This window comes from Lepisosteus oculatus, chromosome 27 (genome assembly GCF_040954835.1).
Source record: "Lepisosteus oculatus isolate fLepOcu1 chromosome 27, fLepOcu1.hap2, whole genome shotgun sequence".
NCBI classification, from domain to species: Eukaryota; Metazoa; Chordata; class Actinopteri; order Semionotiformes; family Lepisosteidae; genus Lepisosteus; species Lepisosteus oculatus.
The window spans coordinates 9,441,574-9,468,616 of NC_090722.1; the positions used below are offsets into that span (position 1 = coordinate 9,441,574).

Below are 27,043 nucleotides of genomic sequence, written 5' to 3' on the forward strand. Positions count from 1 at the left end.
CATCTCAACCCTGTCTGATATAAACAAGGGAGATGACACCTGGGTGGTGGTGTCAATGCATCCCTACAAAGGGCAAACACAGAAGCTAGCACGCGTTTCATTATTGCAGTTTCACTGCCATCTGCTGGCTGAAACCAGACATTGCAGGAGCCTGTTGTAACCGATCACAGAACTCTCTTCCGGAGTTTGCTCTCTCAGTGAAATGAGTTTTCCCGTAACCATTGTTTAGATTTTTTTTAAGTAGAACTCGATTTTGTTTTACGTGATGGGTGATGTGTTTTCACATCTCCAGAACTGATTTTTAGGACTGAATTTAGTACTTATTAGGAACTTTGATTTAAAAACGATTATTGATTTAAAAGTTTTATGTTGTGCCGACACCATGAAAGACCATTACTGCATTCAAGGAAAGTAGTTTCAGACTTCAAATTCTATTGTTTCTCTAGTTTTCTTTAATGAATCATGAAAAGTGCAAATTGAGATAAAGCTCTTAATCTTTTATCTTTATCAATTGACCAATTGAATTTTCCTTAAACTGGAATATATATATATATTAATCTAAATGCATCTATAGTACATTTGTCATTCCCAGAAAGCAAACCAAACGCTTTTTACATAATCCCACTTGATCAGATTCTGTTGTATATTAGACTCCCACATAAGAAATTACTGGACAAGAAGTACTGTAGTCGGACTGCTTTTGAACCATCATTGCATTGGCAAAATATGTCCACTAGATGGCGACAAAACACCATTATGAATGCATTTACAGCGATTGCTTGCCGGCAGCTTCAGTGGAGTTGCATGCTTTCATCTGAAGTCCTAGGCACATTTCAGAACGGAAAGCATCGACTCATTTCCTCATTAGTGGAACTGCTTTGCCTGAGCTTACCTGCCCCGCCCCGAATTATTTCATTTCAATATTCCCGTCCCCCCCTGCAGGTTCTGGGCAGATCCAGCTGTGGCAGTTCCTGCTGGAGCTCCTGTCCGACAGCAACAACTCGGCCTGCATCACCTGGGAGGGCACCAACGGGGAGTTCAAGATGACCGACCCGGACGAGGTGGCCCGGCGCTGGGGGGAGAGGAAGAGCAAGCCCAACATGAACTACGACAAGTTGAGCCGGGCGCTGCGCTACTACTACGACAAGAACATCATGACCAAGGTGCACGGCAAGCGCTACGCCTACAAGTTCGACTTCCAGGGCATCTCGCAGGCCCACCAGAACCACGGCAACGATTCCGGGGTGTTCAAGTACCCCGCCGAGGTCCCCTACGTCCAGACGTACCACAGCCACCAGCCGAAAGTGAACTACATTGGGACGCACAGCTCCCCCATGCCTGTCACCTCTGGGAGTTTCTTCGGACCTCCGTCGCCTTACTGGAACTCCGCGACCGGCACCATCTACCAGAGTCCGGCCGTTCCCAGGCTGCCCGGCACCCACGTCTCCTCGCATCTCGGCACCTACTACTGAGCCGCGGAGACGCAGTTTGTTTGCGTCCCCAGCCGAACGGACGAGCTCCTCTCTGACTGCGCTCTTTCCCGCCAGACCGGATCGCGAGATGTCTTTGCCCCGGGGGGGGGGGGGAGATGAGCTCCGGCCCGCCCACCCGCCAAGGGGGCGTGTCTCTCCCCCGCGCGCCCGGATTGGCGGGAGTCACATCAAGGAAACGGCCGTAGCAAAATGGCAGCAGCAACAAACACACCAACGAAAAAAAGGCCACACTGAATGTGTTGCAGCACAAGTGAACCCCGGAAAAGTTTCCTGAAATTAGGTTTATGCCAGGACTGTGTCACAAATACATAAACATGGCCTTATATACTGCATACTACTCAGAAAAACGTCCATGTTATTTCTCTATGTCTTAGTATTATTTTTATCTCAATTATATACTGTATATAGGTGTATTTTTGACCACTGAAAGCTTCTTTTTTTTAAAATGTTTATCAACACGTCCTTTGTTATGTAGAAAGAAAACCCCTCTTGCTCTTCCTCGATAGCGGTGGCGCTTTACAAAAAACACTGTCAATGGGATGGCACTCGTTTTTCAACCTCCGCCCTGAAAAACTGAAACAAAAAAAAAACAGAACAAATTAAGAAAGGTTGTAAAATTTTTTAAAAAAATTTAAAACTAAGCCATCAATTAGTAAAAGGGAATATTTACACTGACTCATCCATTATACTTCCTGCAAGGATGACATCTCCATTAGCTCTGAAAGATGTTTTTGTATTGTGTTTAAAAGAGACTATGTGTGGACTCATTTCCACTGCTGTGCCATGATGAGAATCCTGGCTGTTAAACGTTTCAATGTTCATTCAAGGGAAGACACATGGTTTGCACCTGAAGCTCTAAAAGTCCTCCTATATATTTGTTATCAGAACAGAGCACTGTTTGTTTCTTGCACCACAACCCAGACATTCGTCTTATTCTCTGACGTTCTTGATAACTTTGATGAAAACGTCCTTATGACAAAGAGGAAGTTACACAGCCAGAGCTCCAGTGGGTCTGCAGATACTGTACGTCTTGCATGAGATAGTCTGTTTAGGTCTCTTAAACATTGCAATGTCTTCAGGTTTGGACCCATTATTAATGTAAATATATTTCAGGTGACCTGAAGCAGATTTAATCCAGATCTTTTCCTGCTGCTTAATTGGTGGATGGAAACAGCATTTTGTTTCCTACAGAGTTCTCTTTTTGTATTCTTCTGAATAAGTATGTTACCTTTGTATGTTAATGCCACAGTTTGGAACGATACATTAACCATCCGCAATGGACCGATCCTGGGAATCCACAATAACACGCACGCACACGCACACAAATATTCCTCTTCCACATTCTCAGCCCCGTTCCACAGCGCTTGCCAGAAACAGAAGCAAACTAGCAAGACTGTCTCTGCATTAACATTCGCCAAATGTTTCTGAAGTCCCTGATCTGCACTGAACGTGATTTGCAGCCGAGATTGAAACTGGACAGGTTCGGATTCACGACGAATTACGATTGGACCAGAGAAGCGAGGTTAAACTAAGCAATATTTCGATTGGGTTTCACAAGTCCAGTGATCTTTGCTCTGAAGCATGAGTGTGATAATGTGGAGGGGGGTCTATGAGTGTTAGTGATAGGCATGCTCTTACACTTCCAGATCTGTAGTAATCTAGCTCAAGAAAGGTTTAGGATTTCCCTGGTTCCACAGGAAATGTGATCCCTGACAGAAACTCAGAGACAGATCTGAAAGCAATCCTCAAGATGTCCTCAAGAATAAGACTTGCCAAGAACTCAGAGCAGACTGTCAGACTGTCTCTCAGACAGCAAGTGTTTCTGTAACCGAAGGAGGTTTGATATTTGTGTTCGCTTGTTGAAGGGGTCAGGCTTGTCCAGTCTGCCCAAGAGCTCTCAAGCCCTATTACTTTAGGAGCCAGATCTGCTTGCTTATACTCAGGTGAGATGATTAAACTATTTAGCCGTGCTGTAAGTTGAAGCACAGAACCAGATGAGATGTTGTTGTGTCCAATGCGTTTCTCTCTTGGTGGGTCAGAATCAACTTGCTTATAGCATGCTATCCAGCTTGGCATGTTCCAAAGCCTCTGTTCTACTACTCCTTTGGTTTTAGCAGGCATGTATATTTTGATGAGCGATAGTTTTAGCCACTTGTCCTAAGACAGTATTTAAATGGCCCATATGAGTGAAATCACTGTTTTGTTTTCTTCTTATTTAATTTCCGTCCTCCTCCCCGAGCAGGTTTTCATGTAGCTCCAACATCACGTCTTCATCCATTCTCATGTAGCAGAATTCTGAAATAAACATGTGCCAATCTGTGTGTTGTATGTTTCCTTTTCTGCGTGCCATGAGATTGCAGCCAAACACACCTGTTGCTCCACAGGTAAAACAAATGTGCAGTACAAAAGAAACAGCTGTTTAGCTTTTAGAGGGTCGCAAAATATCAACCCCCATGTTTCTGTCTGTTTCTATATAGAGAGCAACACGAAGCCCCTGTCCACACTCTACATTCAAAATAGTGACTCTGTGACTCTTCTGGTATACCTTTTGGAAAGTGGTTTTCCAGACCACTTTTTGCTCCTATTTCAATGATATTTTGAGTACTGCTGTAGGACTGACCCTAATATATTTGAGTGGTGGGCTGCCCATTCTTACCCTACTCTATACTCTGTCTTCTTTAAATTCTCATCACCTTTCTCTCTCACACACACCTGAAGAAGGCTCTACAGCCACATATCTGTTTCTCCTTTCTATTTTTTTCAGCAAGGAATTAACCTTTATTTGTACCTCTGTGACCCCTTCTGTGTCACATTCAGCACCTGCGGTTTTTCTGACTGGGGTTTTGTGTTGTGTGTAGATGTGGGAGGGTTAGATGTACAGATGCCTATAGTGTATAGGGTGTCCCTTCATTTATTATTAAATGGGGTTAAATGGGGTTTCTGCTGCCTGAACTCACTAAAATGGCCACTCTGCTTTATCCCTGAACGGAGCAAAAAAGTAAAACCCGAGGAAGCAGTTGTGAGTTCACAGTTAGCTATAATATGTACAGACATAAAATCTCACTTTTTATGTTTATTTTTCTCTCTAATTCACAGAGGACAGGAGGTGTGGCTAGCTTTGGTTGTACAGGACAATAGCAAATAGTTTTTATAAATTACAGATTGACAAGAGAAATGTGTATAATTGTAAAAATGTTCCAGTTCAAACACAATACAATATGGAAGATACTCTCTACATAGTTTTAGGAGCAAGTACACATACTTTCAAATTTTGCTGATTTGTAATTAAGGTCAACTCAGTACAGTGTCCCTCACAAAATGCAGAAGCCAGGTCTGGTGTGGTCTGGTGTTTCAATGTAGGACATTGCTCATTCTAAACCTTGAAAATGGAATTGCTTCCTAAAGTTACCTCCTTAAGGCTAAAACGGCAACTCCTGTGGTTACTTTAAGATATTTAAGATATTGGAGACTGGATTTATTTTACTATTCACACCAATGCGCCCAAAATGTACAAATAAGCGACACTCCACGCCTGGAAAGACCGAGAAACCAATTTGCAAGTGTTGACATCAGTTAAAACACAATTCTCTTTCAATATCAATTCTTCGAAGTTGTGCGGAGCAAATATATTCAAGTGCACTGATACCAAGCTCCGTCGTATTCAGTGATCAAGTACATTAGCTGTTCTGCGTCTATCACTTAATGCAGAGCTGAAGTGTGCGCGATGTCTCCTAGTCCTCGACTTCTGTTTCGTAGAAAAGGTCATTATATCAGGTCACGTGGTTTCCCCGATAAGGAATGTGCCGGATATCGAAGCGAAATTACTTCAGATACGACTTTCAACTCTCATCTTTTTTGTCCTCCTGTGCCGTTGTTGGGGAGCTGAGTGAGGACACACACCTTCGCTATATCTTGGGAACGAATGCGGTTCGGACGCTGCTTTTCAACTGCACACACCGGCTCTAACGAATTCGGTGAGTTTCAATGTTTGAGCTGTTTGTAACTGGGAGGGTTTCGCGATGCTGTCACCTGAATGTATCCTATGCATGCTCTGCCAGTGGGTCTCAACCTGCGGCCCGCAACGTCCGACCCCTTTCAAAATAAATTACATTTGTTTGCAGTCGATTCCTTCGATAAAAAAAATTAAAACATAGATAGAACTCGCAGCCTCACTAAGAGTGTGTTCTAGTCACGTAAAACCGTTTCTGAATAGATTCGCTAGTGTCTCCCTCCAGCCCTAGGTCACTGGCGGCCTTCTTTATGTATGATCTATGATGACTGGTGACTGAACAATTTAGTCATTGCAGTTTGCTTACGCATGGTACAGTATAGCTCAACACTTTCTGGTGTCTGTTTTTTTTCTGGTGTGACAAACAGAGTCCCAGTGAGTCTCGCAGAACTGATTTTTGTCTCTAGTACAGAGATTTGAATTTGTGTCTTGCAAAAATTTGTTGGACATGTACATTTTTTGTGAAAGCAATCAAACGATGAACTGTTCTGCAAGGCAGTACTTGTAGAAACTCTTTTGTGTGATAATAGATCATTTCTGGTATCAAGTATGATCAGTCTGTTGATCAAACTCATATTTCTATTCTTGCTTGTATGTAAGTACACAAAGCGAGCACACTCTTCACAATAATACATTCAGTGAAAATAGTGGATTAAATAAACCATTAGTAGGCTCTGCAAAATTAGCCATTCAAGCAAAGTATAAACCAACCGATTTAAAAGATGATTAACTGCTATTTTAAAAACTTGAGGATGTAAAACATGAGAATAATATTGTACCAACCAGAAAAAGTCATCTCTTCACGCAAAGGTCAGTCTCATACAGCTGAACTCCATCCAGTCTGTAACCTCTTCCCTTAACAGAAGGGGACATAATTCTAATGGCATGAATTAGAAGATCATAGGAGACATATTCAACAGTGTAGGTGATAAAGTAGCTGTATAGAAAATGTATAGGGAATAGAATTGTGTGAGCATGAAGGAAACGCTGTGAGCAGACAGAGCAGACTGGAAATCACAGGGCAGTGGCGTGTGAAGGGCAGGCAGTCACGGTCTCTGAAATCCACCCAAACTGCAGCTTTTTTGGTTCTGGCCGCTCGCCAGGCAAGAAGAGGTTTCGAGTTCGTTCTGTGCGTCACGCTTCTGGGGTCAGAGGTCAGGCACACACCCTCCGGAACAGGAGCACGCCGGCCACGGCCAGCAGGGTGAGCAGGGAGATGATCAGGCTGGCGATGTACAGCAGGACCGGCGGCTTCATGGAGCCTGGAGAGGAGGAGACAGAGCGCTGCAGTCGCCGACACAAGACCCGAGCGAGGCATTTCAGCATGATCTGTTTGGAGCGACGGAGGATCGTTGTTGAAAGGGGTTTAGATTTGATTTAGATTTGTGGATTTCTGCTTCTAACTGTAGGGCAGCGTGGTGGCGCAGTGATTAGCAGTGGTCCCTGACAGCACTAGAGCCCCTACGATCAATTCCGGACCTGGGGTGCTGTCAGGGGGGAGTTTGCACGTTCTCCTTGTATACATGTGGATTTCTAGCGGGTGCTCCGGTTTCCTCCCACAGTCCAAAGACACTATGGTGGGTTAATTGGCTTCTGAGAAAATATTTCCCAGTGTGATTGTGTCTCTGTCTGTGTCTGTGTGTGCCCTGTAATGGACTGGCATCCCATCCATGGTGTACCCCACCCTGCTCCCATTGCTTGCTGTAAGGCTCCCCACGACACTGCATTGGATAAAGTGGTTAGAAAATAGAAGGATGAATAAATGGACTAATATCCTACATATAAAGATTGTGTCAATGGTTATCACCCTTTATCTGCAATAAAAGCCAAATATGTCCTTTATAAGACCCATAATTTAAAACAAACTATTGTTTTTTTTATTAAAAGCTACCATTTGCCTTAAAAAATAAAGCATTACAGGTTTATCTGGAGAATTAAGCACAATTATTTTTTTATTCATGACCCTAGTGACCCACATCAGAACAGCATAGCATTCTCATCTCGAAGCAGAACGAGTTTGATTTTAGTCTAGCTCCTTACTGATTGAGATGCTTTCTCCTGGGAGGCGGAGGTGGGAGTCGTACATCAGAAGACAGGTGTAGGTCTCTACCTCCTCAGAACTGGAGATTGTCAGCTGGCTCTTTATGACCACCATTCCACTGTCCGGCACATATTGCACAAAACTCCTTGCCGTCAGTGAGGTATTGACTTTTCTCCAGACCAGCTGCACTTTATCAGGCCTGGCAACCACAACACGACACGAGAGGGTAATATTCTTCCCCAAGCAAGGAGACTGAGACATCTGGATGGGCTCTGTTAGAGAGGAAACAATTGTGAATGTAATCCTACTGTAAAAAGGCAGTAGGTTCAGACAAGATGGAGATTCTTATCTGAACTATATTCCCCAGAATGCTGTGGGGAATGAGCTGCTGCCCTCGGTCACCTGACCAGTCGCTAGGAAACAAGTGGTCAGGTGATAGTTCAGAAACCAGGAAGTAAAGGCTTTTAGTAATGGTCTGATCAGCTGTTTGTGAATAGAACATAGATCTTTTCTGTGTGATGTCACCAGATGGAAGAAAGAAGTGATCAGCTGAACTGGAACTTGTGTGGATCTGTGAGTTTTTAGGAGTATTTTTTATGAGTCTGGGAAAGAGACTTTTTGAAACTGTATTTAGGAAGCTGGTAATGTTGTGAGCTGGCCAGCAGTATCACTAGAGAGGGGACAAAAGAAGTGATTTTGATTGTTTGCTTGTATTTGTGGTTTGCTAATTTTTCACTAAATGAAAATATAACTCTGGCTTCTACCGGCTTTTGTGTCCATTTTTCTGGACCCCAATATTTGTAAAGACCCTGTTACAGCAACCCAACCCCTGGGAGTGTCACACTAGGAATGGGTTTGGTACGTGTGCCCAGCTGTCTGAAGCATTGCCACAACACATACTGTAGGGAGTGAGAGCTGGCTTATTAGATTATTACAATGCATTTGACCTCCATGTATATTCTTGGAAACCTGTTAGAGGTGCACCTTTTCCATTGATTTGTAAAACAAAATAACAATAAACTCACAGTCAATTTTACTGTATGGCTGTCGTAAAATGAATCAATTATTTTTTCTGCAAACCCCCTTTCTCTCCCAGACAAACTGCAACATAAGAAGGGTTACCAATGAGAGGAGGCTATTTGTCCCATTTGAGCTGGATTCAAGGATCTCCGCTAGCTCTTTCCTGCAAGATGCCCGGGTACAGGCTTTGGCAGTATACTTGTGTAGCTTCTCCCACACTCCCCTGTGTAAAGGGCTTCCTGTTCTCAGTTAAAAATACACATCTGCACAGTTTCCGTTTGTGCCCTCCAGTCTGTTTGGCCCTCTGCCTTTGATGATTTTTAATACAGGTCCCCCCAGTCTTCTCTGTTCAAGACTGGAAAGCCTCATTTTGATTGTAACTAGATTCACATGGAAGGGAATGTGGCCAATGGGCAGGCTCATCACCTTAGAGAGCTCCTAAGCTCTTGGCTGCTACTAGTGTAATTGATGGGACTTTTAATTATAAGATCACTTTATTGGCCATATACAGTTTCTTGCATTAGGAATTTGTCTTTTTGCAGACCCCAGCTTGCTTTCCATGAGTCACACAGACAGGGAGAGAAGCTTGGGGTCAGAGCGCAGGGTCAGCCATTGTACAGCGCCCCTGGAGCAGTTGGGTTAAGATGGAACTTCAAAAGGCTATAGGAAATAAATTGTATTATAATAACAGAGTAGGATTCCTCAGTCAGCCGCGGGATACGAACCGGCAACCTTCCAGCCACAGGCACAGATCCTGAGCCACAGAGCCACCGCTCTGCCCCTAAGTTGAGAGAGTTTGCAGTCTAACATAATAGGACTGTAGAGGATCAGCCTTATGGCGCCCCCTTGGGGAGAGGTTAATTAAAACAATTAGAATCTTATTATAATACAATTTATTTCCTATAGCCTTTTGAAGTTCCATCTCAAAGTGCTTTACAGTACGTGTAAAATAAGTTCAAACACAGGAAAATGGTTATAAGGATAACGAATTGCACAATAAGCACACATAAGAGAGATCTCTATTTTCAGCTTGCAAGGAAATGAGTCTCCCTTTTGAGTGGGCTGAAGCTTTGCTAACGAGATTTCTCCCCAAGGCCCTCTCTGTTGGTAAAAAGGTGGCTACGATGCTAATTGGTTTCACAACAGAGTCTCCCTCTGAGACTCTTCTCTAAACTTTCCCAACAATTAAGTCTCTGTCTGAGATGTGCATGTCCGGAGCTCACAAGAGCCCCAGCATAAGACAAAACCGGGTCAAGAAGAGAAGGCAGACAGGCTACATGAATTACTTCCAGCTTTTCCAAACCTTGCCCATATCCCTGATTGTAACCTCCTCTAAATCATCTATGTTAAAATGTAAAGCCATTAGTACCATGAAGCCTGACAGCTGTTGCTCTCAGGGCTCGATACTGGGCCCCTTGCTCTTCAGCATTTACATGTTTCCACTTGGTCAGCTTTTTAAATCACATGGCCCCAACTATCACTTCTATGCTGACGCAACTCAAATCTACATCCATACCAAACCTGACACTGATGTGGCTGTCTCTATTCTAATTGCATCTCTGACATAAACACTTGGATGACTCAACATTTCCTTCATCTAAACTGTGACAATACTGAAGTCATGCTTATTGGCACCACCCATCAACTTCATAAAAAACAATCCTGTACCCCTATCTGTAGATGGTTCTGTACTGGAGCTTCAGTCTAAATCGAAAAACGTGGGCATTATTTTTGATCCAGGCTTGACATTTGACCCACATGTGCAATATATTGTCAAAAAATCATTCTTTCCCCTCAGAAATATCGCCAGACTATGTCCTGTGTTATCACTAACTGTTGCTGAAAGGTTGATCAAAACATTTGTCTTCTCCCGAATTGAAATCCACATTGAACAAACTGCAGTATGTCCAAAATTCAGCAGCCAGAATCCTGACCAGGTCCAGTGCAAGTGATCACATTACTCCTATCCTGGAGTCCTTGCAAAGGCTTCCTGTCAGGTTTCGTGACTTCAAAATCCTCCTGCTCACCTTTAAGGCTCTGCCTGGCCTGGCGCCTTTGGCACCTTTGCTCCTACTTTAGTCAGTACCCCCATTTACTCTCTCCTCTCATTGTGTCTCCTTTCCATTGTGCAAATCTTGTGTGCTTTGAGAAGCCACCTTTAAAGGCGCTATATAAAATAAGGTTTATTATTATTATTGTCAGAACTAAAACATATTGCTCCTTTTTACAAGCCATGATTAAAACAACAATAATAAACATCACCTCGTCGTTTTTATCTCACGTTTTCCATGTTTTCGGTAACGGTTTTATATTTGACTTCGGGTCTTGATCTTGTGCGCCCCCGAGTGGCTGTTTTGAACCCTACACCACAGCTCGGAGCCTTCACTCTTTTGAGGGGACCTGCACTCCCCCAAAAAAAAGGCACTACAGGGGTTCATCTGCTCTTTACGCAAAAAAAACGGCTCTTGTATTGTAGATTCATTTGTGTCTAGGTGAAAGCCACATCTCTATGAATTGGCTACATCACTCTGCTCTCCTCCCCACTGAGAGCTGGTGTGTGGTGAGCGTTCTGGCGCGCTATGGCTGCCGTCTCATCATCCAGGTGGGGCTGCACACTGGTGGTGGTGGAGGGGAGTCCCCATTACCTGTAAAGCGCTTTGAGTGGAGTGTCCAGAAAAGCGCTATATAAGTGTAAGCAATTATTATTATTATATTTCAGGCTAACAGATAAGACTCCAGGTCTCGGCCTCTCGTTACCGTGCACGAAGAGCAGCGTGCCGTTCCCCGTCAGCCGGTAGTAGGTCTGGTTGAGGAGGCAGGAGAGCGCGCAGTAGTAGGTGTTGTGGTCTCCGGGGCGCACGCCGCGGATCTCCAGGGACAGGCTGTCGTCTCCCCGGGGGTTCATCACGACGCGGCCCCTGTGCTCAGCGGAAGAGAGCTCGTTCTCGGGATAGACGTTGGCCGTCTTGTTGGCCCGCTGACCGTAGTACCACTGCGGAATCCTGCGCTCAACGGCCGCGCTTCCGGGAGAAATGGAGCAGGGCAGAACAGCTGTCTCCCCGCGCAGGGCGAAAGCCACAGCGGGCTGGAGCACTTCCAGAGCCGGGGCCACTGCAACCCACAAACAGACTCATCACCTGCAGCTGTCGCCAACGACACCGTCGCGCTAACGATGCAGTTAACGACACGTTATTACCTCTGCAGCACACCACGGCGGCGAGACACACAGCCTTCCACATGGTTCTGAAAACCCGCTACGGAAAGAAGAAAGATCAATGTTAATTTGGGGGGTTTCCAGATCCCGAGGGGGGGGAGTTGTCCTTAGTGGAAACGCATCTAAAAACAGATTCGTGAGAAAAATTGGACCCCGGATGTTTAACCGCTGTCGTTAAGAATCGCCTTGTTGTTCACAGGACAACAAAAAAACGAGTCTGAGAGGCTGTTCGTGGTTTGAGTGCCCACTTTCCAGATGGGCAGCCCTGAGTCCCCGCTGGCAGGTTCCCATCATTCACAAGACTGTCCCTGCTTTGGATTCGCTTGGCTCTGTGAGAACAAATGACCAGTTTAAAACCCCACAGAGCCACAGAGAGCATGTCCATCTTTCCCCCTGACTCGCCGATAGCTATCCCTTAACAATCCGATCACACTTACCAGGGCGAAAACAAGAGCCGAGCAGAAGATGGCAGGCGGCTCTTTGAAAAACAAGACGGGACGAGGCCGATGGGTAAGGTGGGGGTGGTCTTTTCCAGCGTTTCTGTTGGCGAGTTGTAGCTTCAAAGCGTCTGTAGGTGTTAACCTTTATAGGTCTGAGTCACCCCTGGATGTGTACCTAAGACAATGCAATGGCAGTTAGGGGTAGCTGAGTGGAGATCAATCAAAGCTGTGCCCGTTTAGCAAAACATTGCAAAAAAAAAACACACAACACGTCGCAGCGCTGGTGGAGTCTTTCCTGTGCACATTGCTGAGCCCTTTGATATCCGAGGTTTCATCTGAAAGGCCTCTAGCATCTCCTACCCTCGGGGTGACTCACCCTGTTTCTGGGGATCCCCCAGTCCAGCAGGTTCTATGGATCACCACTTCACAATGATCGCTTTCTCTTTGGGGCAAAAGGATGGTCTGGTCAATTTCGTGGTCCAGAGATCAGGAGAAATGAAAACAAGCACGCTCCGCAGCCCTGATTGGCCTCTACACAGCTGACGAACGTGATTAAACCAATTAGGCGAGTTTGATCAATTTTCCTGAGTCAAACTGATCATTGGAAAATGACCCAAGACCTGCCAAACGAGCAAAACCAAGAGACTTGTGCCTGGCGGGGGAAAGGCACAGAAAAGGCAAAGAAAGTGTCAGTCCTTTGTTCTTTTCTTAAGTACAGAACAGAATGAATATGGCTGTTTTGTTCCAGTTACGGATAGCTTGTCACGATCAAAGTAACGGCTCTGTATGACAGCTATAACACGAATAATCTCTACATTACGGCCTTGTGGATTACCAAACATTGGCTACCTATCTTCTATTTTTTCACAGTATGAGACATTCTATACACTTGCAAAATACACTTTATTTTGCAGGAAATAAAAAAAAAACCAAAACATTTTTTAAAAACAAATCTTATATCAGGGACCATATTAAAGCCCTGAGTTCTATTTTAATCTGAAATTCCCAAACTTCAAACAAGCAGCTGTCCGAGCAGTAGTAGAGTAGATTTGTATGGCTGTATTGTTTTCTAAACACTTCACAGGAAGTTCTGCTATGCTGGTCAGAGACTTTTCGTCCGAAAGAAACAAACAATGGCGATCTGAGTTTAGGCACCACTTATATGATCAAATAGCCCGTCTTCAACTTTCTATTTCATTTTGTCTGAAACAGAACAACACATCTTTTAAGCACTTACCTCAGGTTATGAGTCAAGACTTGAGCAGTTGACGAGGTTTGTTTCTTTATCAGTGCTGTGTGGGTTTAGCATCCTGCCCTCACTGGCCTCGAAGATATTTCTTCAAACTGAAAACAAGCCACAGTTTCTTCTCCTCCTCTTTGTCCGTTCTCTCTGAATCGTTTTGATCGCTTCTCCCTCCTCCTCCCCGACTACCACACACACACACACGACACACATTTGCAAGAAAATGTTGTACAGGATGCTGATAAACAAAACGTCCTGCAGGAATGCTCACTTCAGATAGAATTGACACCTTGCCCCATAGACTCTGGGCACTGAGACTGGAGACTTGTTAGAAATTAGGTAATACTTTGTCTAAGTAGACACTAGAGAGAGAGAGAAGCTTCTACCCATAAACAGCTCGTTGCAATGCCTTAGAACTCAATGCACCTCTGCACTATAAACTGTTGACTTGATCTACCATGTGTTTGTTGTTCTCTCTCACATATTTAGTCTTTCTGTTGTTTGTTGACTGTACGTACTATCGATTGTTATGTACTGTTCTGTAATGTACTGTCTACATTGTGTGGTGCTGTCTGCGGTATTGTGCATGTCCTGGCGCAACCAAGAATTCCAATGGGATTGTGAAATACGAAGTGTACCAAAGGCAGTGCATAGTTGTTAGGGGCTAGCTGAGTGGATATCACAGCTGTGCATGCTTAGCAAAATATTGCAGGGCTGCTGGAGTCTTTCCTGTGCACATTGCTGAGCCCTTTGATATCTGAGTTTCACCTTAAAGGCTTGGGGTGAATCACCCTGTTTCTGGGGATCCTCCATTCAAGCAGGTCCTATGGATCACTACTTCAATTATCGCTTTCTCTCTGGGGCAAAACAATGGTTTGGTCAATTTAGTGGTTTTTAGATCATTGGAAACAAACTCAAAAGCAAACATGTGGCAATAAGCTCCTCTATTCTCTACTACCATATCCTATTAACATTGTCATGATATACTATGTGCAATCTTCCTGCTTGCTCTCCTTACATACTGGTCTTGTGAGATCTTGGAAACTAAGAGGGGCTGGGTCTGATCAGTACGGGGAGAGGAGACCTCCGGGGAAAAGCAGGTTAAAGCTGGTTGAAGTGGTGCTGGAAGACCGCCCCCTGCTGGTCATCCCTCCTGGACCACAATTTCTAAATGGGACGGGGAAACACAGTGCTATAGGAGGAGCTGTCTCTTCAATGAAACTTTAAACTGAGACCCCGACTACTTATGATCATTAACGAGTCATCAGGAATACGTTTTGTAAGAGTGGTGTGTAAACCCTGGAGCCACCTTCCGCCCCCAAGATGGGTGCTGTTCTTCAGTGGTGGGTGAAGCAGTCCTTTGTGCAGAGCACTGCTATCTGCTGGGATGAAAAGTCTTACAAATATGAGCCCTAGGAATTCCCTACATTGGACTGGGCAGATCTTGAAAATGGATGGATTGCCTAATACAGTTCCATCTGCCACCACTACACTACCACTGTTTCCTAACTGATATTGGGGAACACCCTCATATAAAGGCTGGCAAAGTAACTCCTTCCTCACCTCCCTTTCTCAGTACTAATAAATACGACACCCTTCGTATTTCACAAATCTTATGCTAAGTCATATGCTACAACACAAAATGTTGCCATTTGGAATTAAAATAGTAATATTGGCCTTTCTGGTTTCTTCTATTCTTCTATGCCTTTCAGGAATAAAAACAAACTGTGACTACTGTACAGTATATCATAACTTTAATGGTGATAACAATGACAATGATAATAACTGTTCATTTATATATTTTTTTTTCATTATATCATTTTTACTTGGTCCAGGCTCTAGGCTCATCCACATTCCCAGGATTTTCACACTGTATGCCAGGCTTTTTCAGCAGCAGCCCTTCCTCTTTGGACCCTGGTGTTCCTGACCTTACTAAAAATACAGCTTCTATTCATGTTTTTAAATCTTGCCTCAAAGCTGACTGTTCAATGGCCATCCGTTTTTAATTTCCTTCTTATAATTTCACATTTATACTATATACTATATAAACGTCTACTGTATTTCTTGTTTACTGTAGTTTTTTATGTATATAATTGATTTCAAGTGCCATGAATATTCTGGATTAAAAGGTGCTAAATAAGAATAATATTGACTGACCATGGTCAGTGGACTCTAGTACTTCAATGGAATGGGGGTGAAAGATTTCAGGCAAAACAATCAATCAGGCATTGCTAGCTGATACAGCCATGAGCCTTTTGGCCTCCTCCTCCTCCTAAGGCCTCTTCCAAAGTGTTTTCCCAATGAAATGGGCGAAAATTGTGTTTTTGTACATGCACTGCTCTCTTTCAGACTTGCTGACCAGGTTCCCCAGCCCCACGTCTTGTCCGTGAGGAATGTCGTACGTTTTGTAGTGGCACACAAGCCACTTCTCATCAATGTTTTTGTACAGCAGCAGGCACAGCTTATGGTCATGGTTCTCCCCGCTGAGGTTGCACTCTTTCACTCGGCACGTCCAGGACGGGCACGCACTGCTGGTGCACGGGTTTCCACGGTAACGGTCTTGACAGCTTCCCTGAGTTGTGATGCTCCAGGAGGTCCTCAACTGAAACAGCCGCGTAGAGAACTCAATGGAGACGCTGGACGAGCAGCTAAAGTTATTCATCTTGCGGGAGCAGCCGAAATTTGGAGAGGTGTAGAGCCGCATGGAGAATGGAGGCGACAGCACATCATGAAACAAGCTGATGGTCTCGATGGGGAGGGAGTTGACCTGGTAGACCAGCACGCTCTGGGAGGAGAATGTCTCCTTCACTTTCTCGGGTAGCGTATCCAGGAAGCCGGGGTCGTACACGTCCTCGGGCGCCATTAAGGGAAAGCGGACGTGCTTCAGAATCTCGTCGGCGTGGCCCTTGTTCTGCGACAACCACCTCTTTACGGCTCGGAACAGCTCGAACTCGCTCTCCACCACCAGATCGGGCCGGCTCAGCAGGGAATCGAGATATTCCGGCTCTAGAGAGAGCCACTCTGGGGACTTGGCAACAGCCATCATGTTCAAGGCGATGAATTTGTTGCATGCTTCCTCTAGCTCCTTAAAGTTCATGTATGCTGCCTGCTGGCACCAGGCAATGGCTTGGCTGATGGGACCATTGGTGACGTTCTTCAGGGCAAATTTCTCACAGCCCTGCTTCACAGCCAGGACGCCGTACTTATCCGAGAGCATGTAAATGGGGAAGAGGTTCTCCGCATTGACTGTGATGCAGCCAGTGTAGAAGTAGCGCAGGAAGTCCTGGAAGTAGTCCACGCAGTTGTCCTGCTCTTTCAGCTGGATCACGTTCTGCTTGCTCTCCTGCCAGGAGTCGTTGGAGAACATGTTGCGGAAGAAGTCGCTGCCGATAGCCAGGATGACTCGATGGGCCTTCAGGAAGACCTTCTCATTGATGACCAGCTGGACGTCGCAGAAATCCTCACTGTTAAAGAGCTGGCAGAGCTCCTCCATGATCTCTTGGTGGTTGTCTAGGGTCTCGGAGGGCATCTTTGTATCCATTTCCTGCACCAGGAAAACCAGTAAAAGCCATGTTAATACATTGCAGTTTCCCACTGAATAATGGAATCAATCCACCCAAGTCTAAATTAACCCAGTTGAATGCAGTAGATGTTTTAATTGTGGAACTGATAATGCTGACCTTCATATAAAGGAATAAATAAATACTTTTTAGGAAGTGAAACAGATTACTCATGGCAAGTTCACTGTGCTTTGTGGCTAATCTGTCTCCTTTGTATCAGACTGTGGCTATGCAGATGTAAAGGATGTTCTCTATAGATTGTAAGGCTTAAAGTAACAGGTTTGCATTACAGTATAAACCTGAACTATGACCAAAATTCCAATAAAGCTAAATGTAAGGTTCTTATTGCATCTCTTTGGAAACATCTTAGGTAGAAATGAACAGATCAGTCTGTTGCACTGCCTGGTTCAGTTCCAATTCCTTTTTTCTTGTTCTAGGGTTTCTTTTTGGCAGTCAACAGGCCCAAGGCCATCACAGGGTACTGTAGTCCCTGCTGCTCTCCTCAGGCTCACAGCTGGTGCTTTCAAGAGTGCAGTGTGAACCAGCAGGCCGCCTCCCGTACTCCAGCTTTTCCAAAAACAACAGCAGCACTAAAGGCAACTTAACTTGGCTTCCGATCCGTTTGAAGGGGATCTTGTCCATTCAAACCTGTACGCAACATCCCTGGCGCGGGCATGCGTCTTCCCCAGCGCGTGCAAGGAGACAGTTCTTGCGCCTTTAGAAGCCCCGCGCGTCGAGAGACGCTTGCTTGTAAGACTCCGTGTGCTTACCAATTCAGGTCTCTCCTCCACGGGTTCCACTGCTTTCCTGTGTTTCTTCATACGGCTCTCCAGTCTAGAGCCTGAGAATGTGTGCCTGGAGAAGGAAAAGAGTGCGGGAGAAATGTTTAAGTTTTAAATTTGAGGTTTTAGAGAATATCCTATGAATATGCTAAGGGAGAACCTGACTGTGACGAACAGTTCTTTCCGGACCCTATGCGGACGACACAATCCGACGGAGTGGGGAAACACTGGGGAAACGTCATGCAGGAATACGGGGCTGAAGACAGGGGGGCGTGTCCAAGGTGCGCTGGTGCACGGGGGAGGTGTGGCCGAGGCGAACAATCCAAAAGAGTAGTCCTTAGAGAGTATCCAAACAAATGGGTAAGTCCAAAACCAGGAGATCCATCAGAACAAGGAATTAAAACACGAAGGCCGGGTCGGAATCGGCAGACAGGGAACAGGAACGGGAACCGAGATTAAAACCTTAACGGGACCAGGCGCTTCCAGGTCCCGGACTCGCACGGTACGGAAACCAGATGCAGAGCCCGGATAAGCGTCAGCGCCTGGCTTTTAAGGTGGGCTGGGAATATGAAACAGGTGCACAGAATAAAGTCTCACGTGAAAGGGCTGGAGCACCCTTAAGGAGGGGGGACTATAATCGTGACACTGACCAGGTGAAGACTATTTTCTGCTGGGAGACGAATGTGCATGCCAGGTTCCAGTTTCTGTAGCCAATAATCTGATTTGCTTTCCGACGCCCCGGAATAAAAATGGCATTTTAGGAGTTTTAAAATAGTGGGAGAGGTGTGCTTACATCCCACATGGATTCACCACCACTGGAGTCTGCATGTCAATGTGTCACAGGGGGAGCTGCAAAGCCAACCCCCTCTGCTGTCCCAGAGACAAGCAGGGGCTCCATGATCTACTTAATCAGAGTGGAGGAAGAGCCCTTTGAGTGACACGAGCCTTGCAGACAGATGGCATTGGGAAGGCCGTGTACGGAGTGCCAACGGGAATTGTTTCGCTAGAGCTGAATAAATGCAAGTGTCACGTACTCCAAGGGGAAAAAAAGGTAGGAAAAGACCCTGTTGCGGAGAGTGAGAGAGAAAGCTGAATTCCTAGGCGAACGTTATCCAAGTCGTGAGGCTAGAGCGAGGTTTGGAGATCAGAGGCGGCGGGTCAGAAATCCAGGGGGTCACAAGAACAAACGAGGAGGCGGGGACAATCGCTAACTAGATACACAGCTCAGGCTGAGGAAACCCAATAGTGAGCGAGGACAGGTTGCAGAGCGCGAGTTTAAATAGACAAAGTGCGTGAGGTTAGTTCGTGGGTGCTCGTGGGAACGCAAGGGTATCTGCATGCAGTTTGTGACAGCAAGTTAAACAATTCCTTCCCGGCGGTGGAATATTCTATTTTCATGACATATGAAACTTTGGTATCCGTGAGCGGTGTAGTTCCAAGACTGCAGGCTCTCAAGCATATTCAAATAGTCACAACGCAACCAAAGGAGAGGGTTTTCTGTACGTGTTGTCCACGAGATCTTCTCCAGCTCAAATGTGCTGTTTCACTTCCCTGTTCAAACCACACGGGGCATTTCATAATGTCTTTATTATTGATATTCAGGGCCAGGATGTTGTGCATTGTGTGCAATTCTCTCATCTCCTAATTCCTTTACTGGGGGAAGACATTAAAAGGAGATCTCGCCAGATTTGCTCACTGTTGTTTTGCTTACTGCCTACACACCCTTTCTAACGTATCACACTCTGTGGCCTAACAGCATGAAATCAAGACACATTAAAATCGAAATGTATTTGACCTTTTATTTACACACCGTGACACACAACCTCCAGGGGAAAAACACATGCTCCAGCATTCGGGAAAATAATTACAACTGAAAATCGAGAGCGTTGTGTTGGATACATGTACACCCCCCTGAGTTGGTGCGTGCAGAGGTACTTTGTAGAAGAACGTTTTGCTGGAATGACAGCCAGAATTCAGTTTGGATTGGTCTGTACCAATTCAGCACTCAAAGATTTGGCCATGTTTGTCCACCCCTCCTCACAGAACTGTTCAAGCGCAGTTCAATTGTGAGGGGGGCGGTTGATGGACTGCAATCTTCAAGTCATTTTAAAGGACTTTTTAAAGACACTGTACTGTATGTTGTGGCACACTGTCTAAAACAAGGAAACCTGTTTTTTTTTCTAGTTTATGTAGTAGTTTTTCAATGTGTAGCAGATGAAACACTTGCTTATCATTGCCAGTGAGAGCTGCTGTAAACGATCTAACGGAAGACACCAGGTTACAAGATTTACATTTACAGCTGTACGCCTGCGGTTCAAACTCCTGGCAGGAGAGCACTTTTTTCAGTTTTTTTTTCGAACCTAGTTGGTTAAGAATAAAGTTTCTCTTTTTAAATAACGTCTACAGGGTTCAACATCAGTCAAATTCTGAGCAATATTCATGAATCATCTTGCAGGTAACGTCGAGCTGACAATTCGCGCTGGCCCGCGGTGTGAGACCTGGATGGCGAGACGCTTTTTTTTTCCTGACGGAAGCTCTGCTTACCAGTTTACTCCTGCGAAAAGTCCCCCAGCTTGCTAGCAGTGATTTCTGTTGCTTCGAGCTTTGAAAGGGGGGCAGGAATGGCGGAGTTTAGTTATGAGAAAAAAACACTTTCAATGATTTATGTCGTGCGGAGTACAATGTATCCTTGACTGTTGTCCCCGAGTCAGACAGTCAGCTGACCAAAACCAAAAGGCGGGTTTTACACCTTCACTTTCGATATGACTGTTCCTCACAAAGTCAAGTCAGGAAATACAAAAACTGTCCGTTCGTGAGACGACAGACCAAGCAAGGTGATGTTTAACCTTACAGATGTTCACAGTCTGGGTTTTATCTGGATTTCTTTGTGGAATGAAACATGAGCATGAAGGGGAGAATGTTCCTTTTGTTATGCCTTCTTCTGTTTTTCTCTCTCCGTCCTTTCCTGCCCTGCTGCTTTATTACAGACATCCAGAGTTGACACTGAACATGGAACATGAACGTTCACTGGAATGCAAATTCTTACCCAAGATTCAGATTAATACCATAACCTTTAACCCTCATCAATCTCATCCCATAAAGAGCTCTACAGTACCTAGCAGACCTGTCTCTTCACGTGTCTCAGGAGTCCATTGTCAAAAGCCAGTTGAGGACACCTTCTCACCGATGCCTTCGACTGGACAGACTAGGCCAGCAGGTTAGCTTGTGTTAATATCAAGCAGACCACAGAAAATGCAAGTGATCAAAGAGTGTGCTGAAAATCGTGCTCTATAAAAAGACTTGTCCTTGTATTATTTTGCATAAGCATTTCTTCTCTGCCTCCTAATGAGCTATCAATTTTAGGAATGCTTTATCTACTGTATGTTAGTTTTAAAAGTGCAAAATAAAGAGCCCCTTGAGCAAAACAAGGTAACAGATTTTGTAATAATAAGTTTGCAATTCTAAGAGCCCAAAGATAGGCAAGGAACAAGCTTACATGAATACAGTAAACCTGTGGTTTAACGTACTTCTCTTTAACAGACTTCTTATTTAACGGACAAAATCTGCTAAAGGGTTTTTTTTTTCCATTAAATTCAGAAACGCTGACTTCCCCACAATAACTGAAAAATGCACAAATAATAAAACAACGTAAAAATAAACACTGCATAGGTTTAAAATTCAGGCATATCACTTGTGTAGGTCAATTGCCTACAAAGGCTGTTCTGTATGCTTAAGCAAATTTTATACAGTCTATTTACAACACATTAAATAAATAGCTTGCATATTTACGTCCAAAATAGGCACAGGAACAATTTTCACTGACTGCGGTCGTTGCAATTGTGAGCATAGATCAAAAGATCCAAAAAGCATATATAGTAAATAAACATTTCTCATATTTTGGCTGAGAAAATGCCATTTGTGATTTACCAAACACCACCCCCCGCCCCCCATATTAGCCTTTTAAACAAAGGGTTTACTGTGCTATATAACTGCCTCAGGAGCTTTCACCACTGAACACCCGAAGGAGACAAGTGTCAGTCAACTTCTTCACATTCATCTTGGCTGTGGAAGAGAGAGCTGAACCCACTCCTGTTATTCTAGACTTTACCACTCATATGTTCTAATCTTTTCCACCCCAGGCTTTTTCCAGGACAGCCTCCGCATCCTTCTCCAGCTCATCCATAGCGGACTTCAGCATCCTGTACTTGGCCGAGAACCGTTTGTTCACTTTCTTCCCCCCTGCGGGGGAGGAGTCCAGCACCCTGGCCGCCGCCGAGTCCTGGCTCTTCACCTGGGCCAGCAGCTTCTTCACCAGGCTCCTGCTGACCTCCGAGGAGATCTCAGACGACAGCGCCGCCCTGAGCTGCTCCACGGGCTGGTCCACCTGCTTGGCCAACCTCTCCAGGGAGGCGCGGTCCAGGCCGAAGGACTCCCGGATCCTGGTGAGCAGCGTCTCCAGGCCCCTGAGGTCCGGCTTGGAGCCCACGCCAAGGAAGGGCACAGCGGGCATCCCGCCGGAGGTGTGGGCCTCCCTCATGATGTCGTTCCTGAAGGCCTTGCTCTTCATCCTCAGCACCGGGGCCGCAAAGGCGGGGAGGGAGATCAGGAGCTTGTTCATCTTCATCTCCGAAAGGTCCGTCTGCAGGGCTTGCAGGAGGTCCACGAACTCCAGACGTCTCAGGGCCCAGGAGGAGACCAGGAACAGCCTGGGCGCCTCCATCCCCCTCGTCTTGAAGCCCTCCACGCTGCGCCTCTTCCTCTCCTGCAGGCACTCTGGAGATTCCCCCGGAGAGGCCAGAATGATGAAGTACAGGGGTTTGTTGGTTGCCATGACAGCCGCGGAGAGCGTGTAGTAGCTGTGATCGATGGTCTCCGAAGCAGCGATGATGAAGGAACAGTAGCGACCCAGCCTCATGTCTTCCAGATACTCCTCCGGGTCGAAGTCCGGCGCTGGGGGTGCTGGCAGGTCCCAGATTCGGACGTCTGGATACTTAGGGTTGGGGTACTTGGTGGGCTCGGCGGCGGGTTCCTCTTGACCGCCGGGGGCCGCTCCTTCTTCGTCGTCCCTCAGGCCCCTGACGACATTGATGAAGGACGACTTGGCCCGGCCCCGCTCCCCCGCCACGGCGATGTTGGTGGTGTTGCTCACCAGGTCCGCGATCACCTCCTTGGCGTCGAGCTGGCTCTTGTCCAAGGCCTCCGTCGCGTTCTTCAGCTTCTTCTTCTTCTTCGACGTCTCCGTCATGGCGCAGCTAAAGACAAAACGAAAACGTCTTGCATCAGGTGAGCTCTTAGACTCTGCGATCCGTTTGATCTCCTAAAACAAGTAAACGCAGTCTGACATTTGGGCCTTCATGCTCTTGAAATGAAACGTGAGAACTGTGGCACGCTCAATTTGGGCCCTGGATTTTAAACACCTGGGCAGAGACGTCAACCTACGTTTTACCCTCTAACACCCATTAGATCCCACTCTCGGTCTGTCAGGGTGACGTCAGAAATTGATGGGCATCAGACTCACTGGCCCGATCAACAGCACCGTAAAATCGTCGGCAACTGGAGCCCTAATGCGATGCTGAAAATGAAACGAAGGGTGGGACCCCGTGAATTTAGTATTTATACTGTTTCTGAACGGTTATCTCTACATCCTATATCCCAGGCGCTCTCCATGTCTAGTTTTTCCAAATCAATTCCTAATGACTTTGGTTAAACTGAATCCTTTGACTGAACTCTTTATCCGGTTTTTAAAACGTTTAACCACTTCTCCTCGTCCTTAAATACCGACACCTCACACGCTGTGCCGCTCCCGTTAGGTAAATCCCCAGGTCGAGCAATAGATTCGATCCGTGTCTCACGCGTGACGCAGGGCTCGGCTGCTCCTCACTCAGCCGGGCGTCGACCTGCGCGAGCGACCGGGAGCGGCTTCCGCCAATGAGAAAGCGCCTCGAGTGTGACGTCACCCCGAGTCCTTCCACCCCGCCGGTCCCTTGAGCAGTCAGGACGTCATCCCTAGAGACCTCCTCCCACCCCAGCCGGTTGTAAAAAGTCAAACGATTAGAAGGCAATGTGTCTCGACGGGTGTATTTCAGATCTGCCTGATAAGGCTGTTGAATGTGTAGCGGACAGAAGATTCCGTGTCCTTGGAGCGAAACATTCTTCCCCGCTACACGTTCACAGAGCTCACAGACACTCCTTCTCCTTTCTTCCTGGGAATGCAGGTGTCCAGCGACTTCGAAATTATTATTTTTATTCACTGTATTTGTACAATACAAAAAGCACGGACGTCTTCTAGGAATATTGCTGGGAAAGACAAAAAAAACACCGTTTCCTCGTTTCTGTCATTTCTCATGTGGAATGAGACAGACTTCGAAAAAAACATGGAAGCAGAAACCTTTTTTTTTATGTGTTAAATCTGACGACTACAGGCGAAAGAAGCGAGGTTATAAGTGTGTTTTAATACACCCTGAATTTCCGTATTGCAATTTGCTGTGGTCCGGGAGTAAACTACTTCATTTCCACAGAAGTACGGTTCGGGTTTGAATTAGGGACGCTGTTAGACTTCATCCGAACGAAAATGCATACCGGACCTCTTCTGTTTTTGTTTTCGTGTTAGGTGGAAAGAAAAAAGCCCTTTCCTATCTCACGAAGCCCGTCTGTGTAATTGCTTTTTTCGTTTTAACGACGGAACAGGAAATAATTCTGTTATTGCGCATGTTTTTGTATTCCGCACAGCAGGGACGCAATATCTTTTTAATATCTCCGAGGGTCTCCAAATAAATGCCCCTGGGCTGTGCTTATGTTCCTGCTTGCTGCCTGTGTGCAGAAAAAAAACAAAATCTTCGACAGATGTTTGTGCCGAATCCGCAAACTCTTGAGAACCAACATATTTTTTTCCGGGACACTTGCACCGGCTTTGAAATAAAAGACGCGTGAAGAGCGATCTTCATTAATGCCTCGAACGACTCCCGACATTTACAGCCACCGTACGCCTCTGTAGTCATCTCAAGTGCGGGGCGACCCGCCACAAAGCCGCCGCTTTGGATATCGCTGTCACCGTTTCGCGTCGCCGCTCTCCGTTCGCCGACCCGGACCCTTTCCAACCGGGTTTCATTCCGTTGCAATGGGCAAGTTTAAAAACAAAAATCGACGTTGGTAGACGGGCAGAAATACTCATCGTAGCAAACATTTTTTTAAAAAAAAAATACATACTTCTCTTTCCGCCTCCTGTTTGTATCGGTACAGTCTTTCTGAGCGTAAAACCATGAAAGAATAAAGTTCGTTTCTGAAGAGCTGGTGGCTCAATCGCTTTAGGTTTTGCCACACCCACAGAGTTCCTTCTTAGAAACCGAGCTTTCGAATTACTCGAAAGAGTCGTATTTGACATTCTTAATATCCTCACTTCACACTGATATTAATCTTAACGCTGAATATTAAATACACAGGAGCACATTTGTAGCGTCCATTTTTACTCGCTTTATATGCTGTGTAGTTACTCTGTGCGGTTGTGGGTTGCTGGCTCGTTCTTTCGCTCCAGAAACGGAGGGTTCCCAAGCGAGAAAATGCCTTTTGGCTTTTCTAACCCGTTCGGAAGGTTCGCAGCCAATCGATCCGAGAATCCCATTTAGCCGTCGCCTGAACAAAACCAGGTTATCAGCTTCAACAGCCTGGTTGGCTAGCTTGTTCATAATCCCCCAACTCTTTGTGTAAAAAAAGCCCCCACCCCACTTCAGCTCTCTTCTCAGATATACATGCTCATCCGTGTCATTTCCACTCGTGTCCACCGCTGATTCTGAAGAGGTCGGCTTGGCTTTGTCGCTGCTCTCGAGGATTTTGAATACCTGAACCAGGTACTCCCGTCGTCTCCTCCGTTCAAGACTAAAGCAGTTCAGTTCCTTCAGTCTGTCAGCGCAGGACATACCTTTCATCCCCGCATTATATCCGACTGTCATTCCAGAGCAGCAATATCGATTCGACACCGTAGTGACCAGAATCGTACATAATACTATCAGCGATGCCCTTCTAAGGATCCTTAACCTCTTGTAAAGTACACTCACCTGTATCATTACCTTGAACTCACGTAGAACCGGGTGTTCCTCTCTCACATACAATATAAAAAGGTGCACACAAATAGTGAACACCGATGCCGACACGTTATTCTTCCGTTTTAGTGCTCTTTCGCGTTGCCGCACGAATCTGCCATCCGCGACCTGTTCAATTTCGCAATGCTGGTTTAATCAAGCAGATTAACATGACTATGCCTATTACATGACTATAAAATCCGGTCCTAGTCGCTGACGTCACAGTTTGCGTGTTTCGTCTTGCTCTGTGCGCTCGGTAACAGCTAACAACTAACAGCAAAAAATAAAACCAACAGCTGCAACATGAATTTCGCACGCTTTTCCCTGCAGTCCAAGAAGACCGCGGTTTCACAGGAATCCGGATTTCTTCTTACTTGGTATCCAGCTCCTATGAGTAATCTGGTACGGAAGCGCTTTGCTGCCAACAAGGGAAGCAGAAAAAAACAGCCCCCCTTATCTCGTGATGACGACATGCTTTTCGAATTATCTTAGTGGAAATGCTCAAAGCGATGCTCACTTCAGTGCATGTGCAACCTGTTTACGTTGTGCACTGCGCGCATCTAGAAGCTACCGTGAGCTTGGCTGGCACTCGGGTGTAATGATCGCTGTACAGCGCTGCAGAATTTGTACGGATGTCCGTTCGACGGGGACGGCGATATGATCACTCGTCACCGTGAAATCGGGCCATTTGGTAGCACACGCGAACAGAATCCTTACAAGCACGAGGACCAGTTTTGTGGGCTGTAGTTTTGTGGGCAGTGATGGTCCCGTGGTGAACAGTTATACTGTACGTGCAGTCGGTCCCACCGCCTCAAACTGCACGGCGCTATCGCGTGGTCACGCTGGGCACGCGAGAGGTACTATGTCGTCATTGGGATATCAGGGCGTGAGATACTAGGAGATGAGGGCGAGGAGTGGTTTTGTTCCTTGGAGGCAGCAAAGATATTTTCCCAGGAAAAGTGGGTGACACGGACGGGAGTTGTTAGACCTTCACATCATTGTATCTATTGAAGTAGGTGAATGTAGAAGGATGAGTACAACAATAATTGTTTACACTTATATAGCGCTTTTCTGGACACTCCACTCAAAGCACTTCACAGGTTATGGGGATCCACCACCACCAGTGTGCAGCCCCACCTGGATGATGTCCCCCTACTCTTTTCGAG

At 45.8% G+C, this 27,043-nt stretch overlaps 5 protein-coding genes across 16 annotated transcripts in view; 2 read left to right on the forward strand and 3 right to left on the reverse strand.

Moving 5' to 3' along the window:
• fli1rs (Fli-1 proto-oncogene, ETS transcription factor-related sequence) overlaps nt 1–3,812 on the forward strand; it is a 35,321-nt gene extending 31,509 nt beyond the window's left edge. For all 6 annotated transcript variants that reach the window (XM_015336586.2, XM_015336584.2, XM_015336588.2 and 3 more), the window contains one exon: nt 943–3,812. In XM_015336586.2, the coding sequence (XP_015192072.2) occupies nt 943–1,472 (530 nt within the window). In that variant the 3' untranslated portion in view covers nt 1,473–3,812. The remainder of the gene's footprint in view (nt 1–942) is intronic.
• A 726-nt stretch (nt 3,813–4,538) lies between these two features.
• LOC107080077 (uncharacterized) lies at nt 4,539–14,042 on the reverse strand. 2 transcript variants are annotated; one of them, XM_015368727.2, is made up of 7 exons: nt 13,455–14,042; nt 12,594–12,659; nt 12,215–12,392; nt 11,760–11,817; nt 11,321–11,674; nt 7,543–7,815; nt 4,539–6,764 (listed from the first exon to the last, which is right to left on the reverse strand). In XM_015368727.2, the coding sequence occupies exons 4-7, from the start codon at nt 11,800–11,802 to the stop codon at nt 6,658–6,660; spliced, it is 777 nt and encodes a 258-aa protein (XP_015224213.2). In that variant the 5' UTR covers nt 11,803–11,817; nt 12,215–12,392; nt 12,594–12,659; nt 13,455–14,042; the 3' UTR covers nt 4,539–6,657. The 2 variants fall into 2 exon arrangements, with proteins under 2 accessions (XP_015224213.2, XP_015224212.2); XM_015368726.2 differs by lacking the exon at nt 12,594–12,659.
• A 1,155-nt stretch (nt 14,043–15,197) lies between these two features.
• LOC107075433 (BTB/POZ domain-containing protein 17-like) lies at nt 15,198–23,037 on the reverse strand. Of its 2 annotated transcripts, none has more exons than XM_015336509.2 (3): nt 22,952–23,037; nt 17,791–17,875; nt 15,198–17,004 (listed from the first exon to the last, which is right to left on the reverse strand). In XM_015336509.2, the coding sequence occupies exons 2-3, from the start codon at nt 17,839–17,841 to the stop codon at nt 15,733–15,735; spliced, it is 1,323 nt and encodes a 440-aa protein (XP_015191995.2). In that variant the 5' UTR covers nt 17,842–17,875; nt 22,952–23,037; the 3' UTR covers nt 15,198–15,732. The 2 variants fall into 2 exon arrangements, with proteins under 2 accessions (XP_015191995.2, XP_015191994.2); XM_015336508.2 differs by lacking the exon at nt 22,952–23,037 and adding an exon at nt 20,347–20,432.
• Nucleotides 19,585–26,616, reverse strand: LOC102685421 (interferon-inducible GTPase 5-like). 5 transcript variants are annotated; one of them, XR_001476968.2, is made up of 3 exons: nt 25,854–26,616; nt 20,918–23,054; nt 19,585–20,404 (listed from the first exon to the last, which is right to left on the reverse strand). XR_001476968.2 is itself a non-coding variant. In XM_015336511.2 (3 exons), the coding sequence occupies exon 2, from the start codon at nt 23,045–23,047 to the stop codon at nt 21,923–21,925; it is 1,125 nt and encodes a 374-aa protein (XP_015191997.2). In that variant the 5' UTR covers nt 23,048–23,054; nt 25,854–26,616; the 3' UTR covers nt 19,585–21,024; nt 21,911–21,922. The 5 variants fall into 5 exon arrangements, 4 of the variants coding, with proteins under 4 accessions (XP_015191997.2, XP_015191998.2, XP_015191996.2 ...); XM_015336511.2 differs by having other exon boundaries at nt 19,585–21,024; nt 21,911–23,054; XM_015336512.2 differs by having other exon boundaries at nt 19,585–23,054; nt 25,866–26,616.
• Nucleotides 26,192–27,043, forward strand: part of arhgap33 (Rho GTPase activating protein 33) — a 63,207-nt gene continuing 62,355 nt past the window's right edge. The window contains exon 1 of the mRNA XM_069185110.1: nt 26,192–26,254. The gene's annotated coding sequence lies outside the window, so the exon portion shown is untranslated. The remainder of the gene's footprint in view (nt 26,255–27,043) is intronic.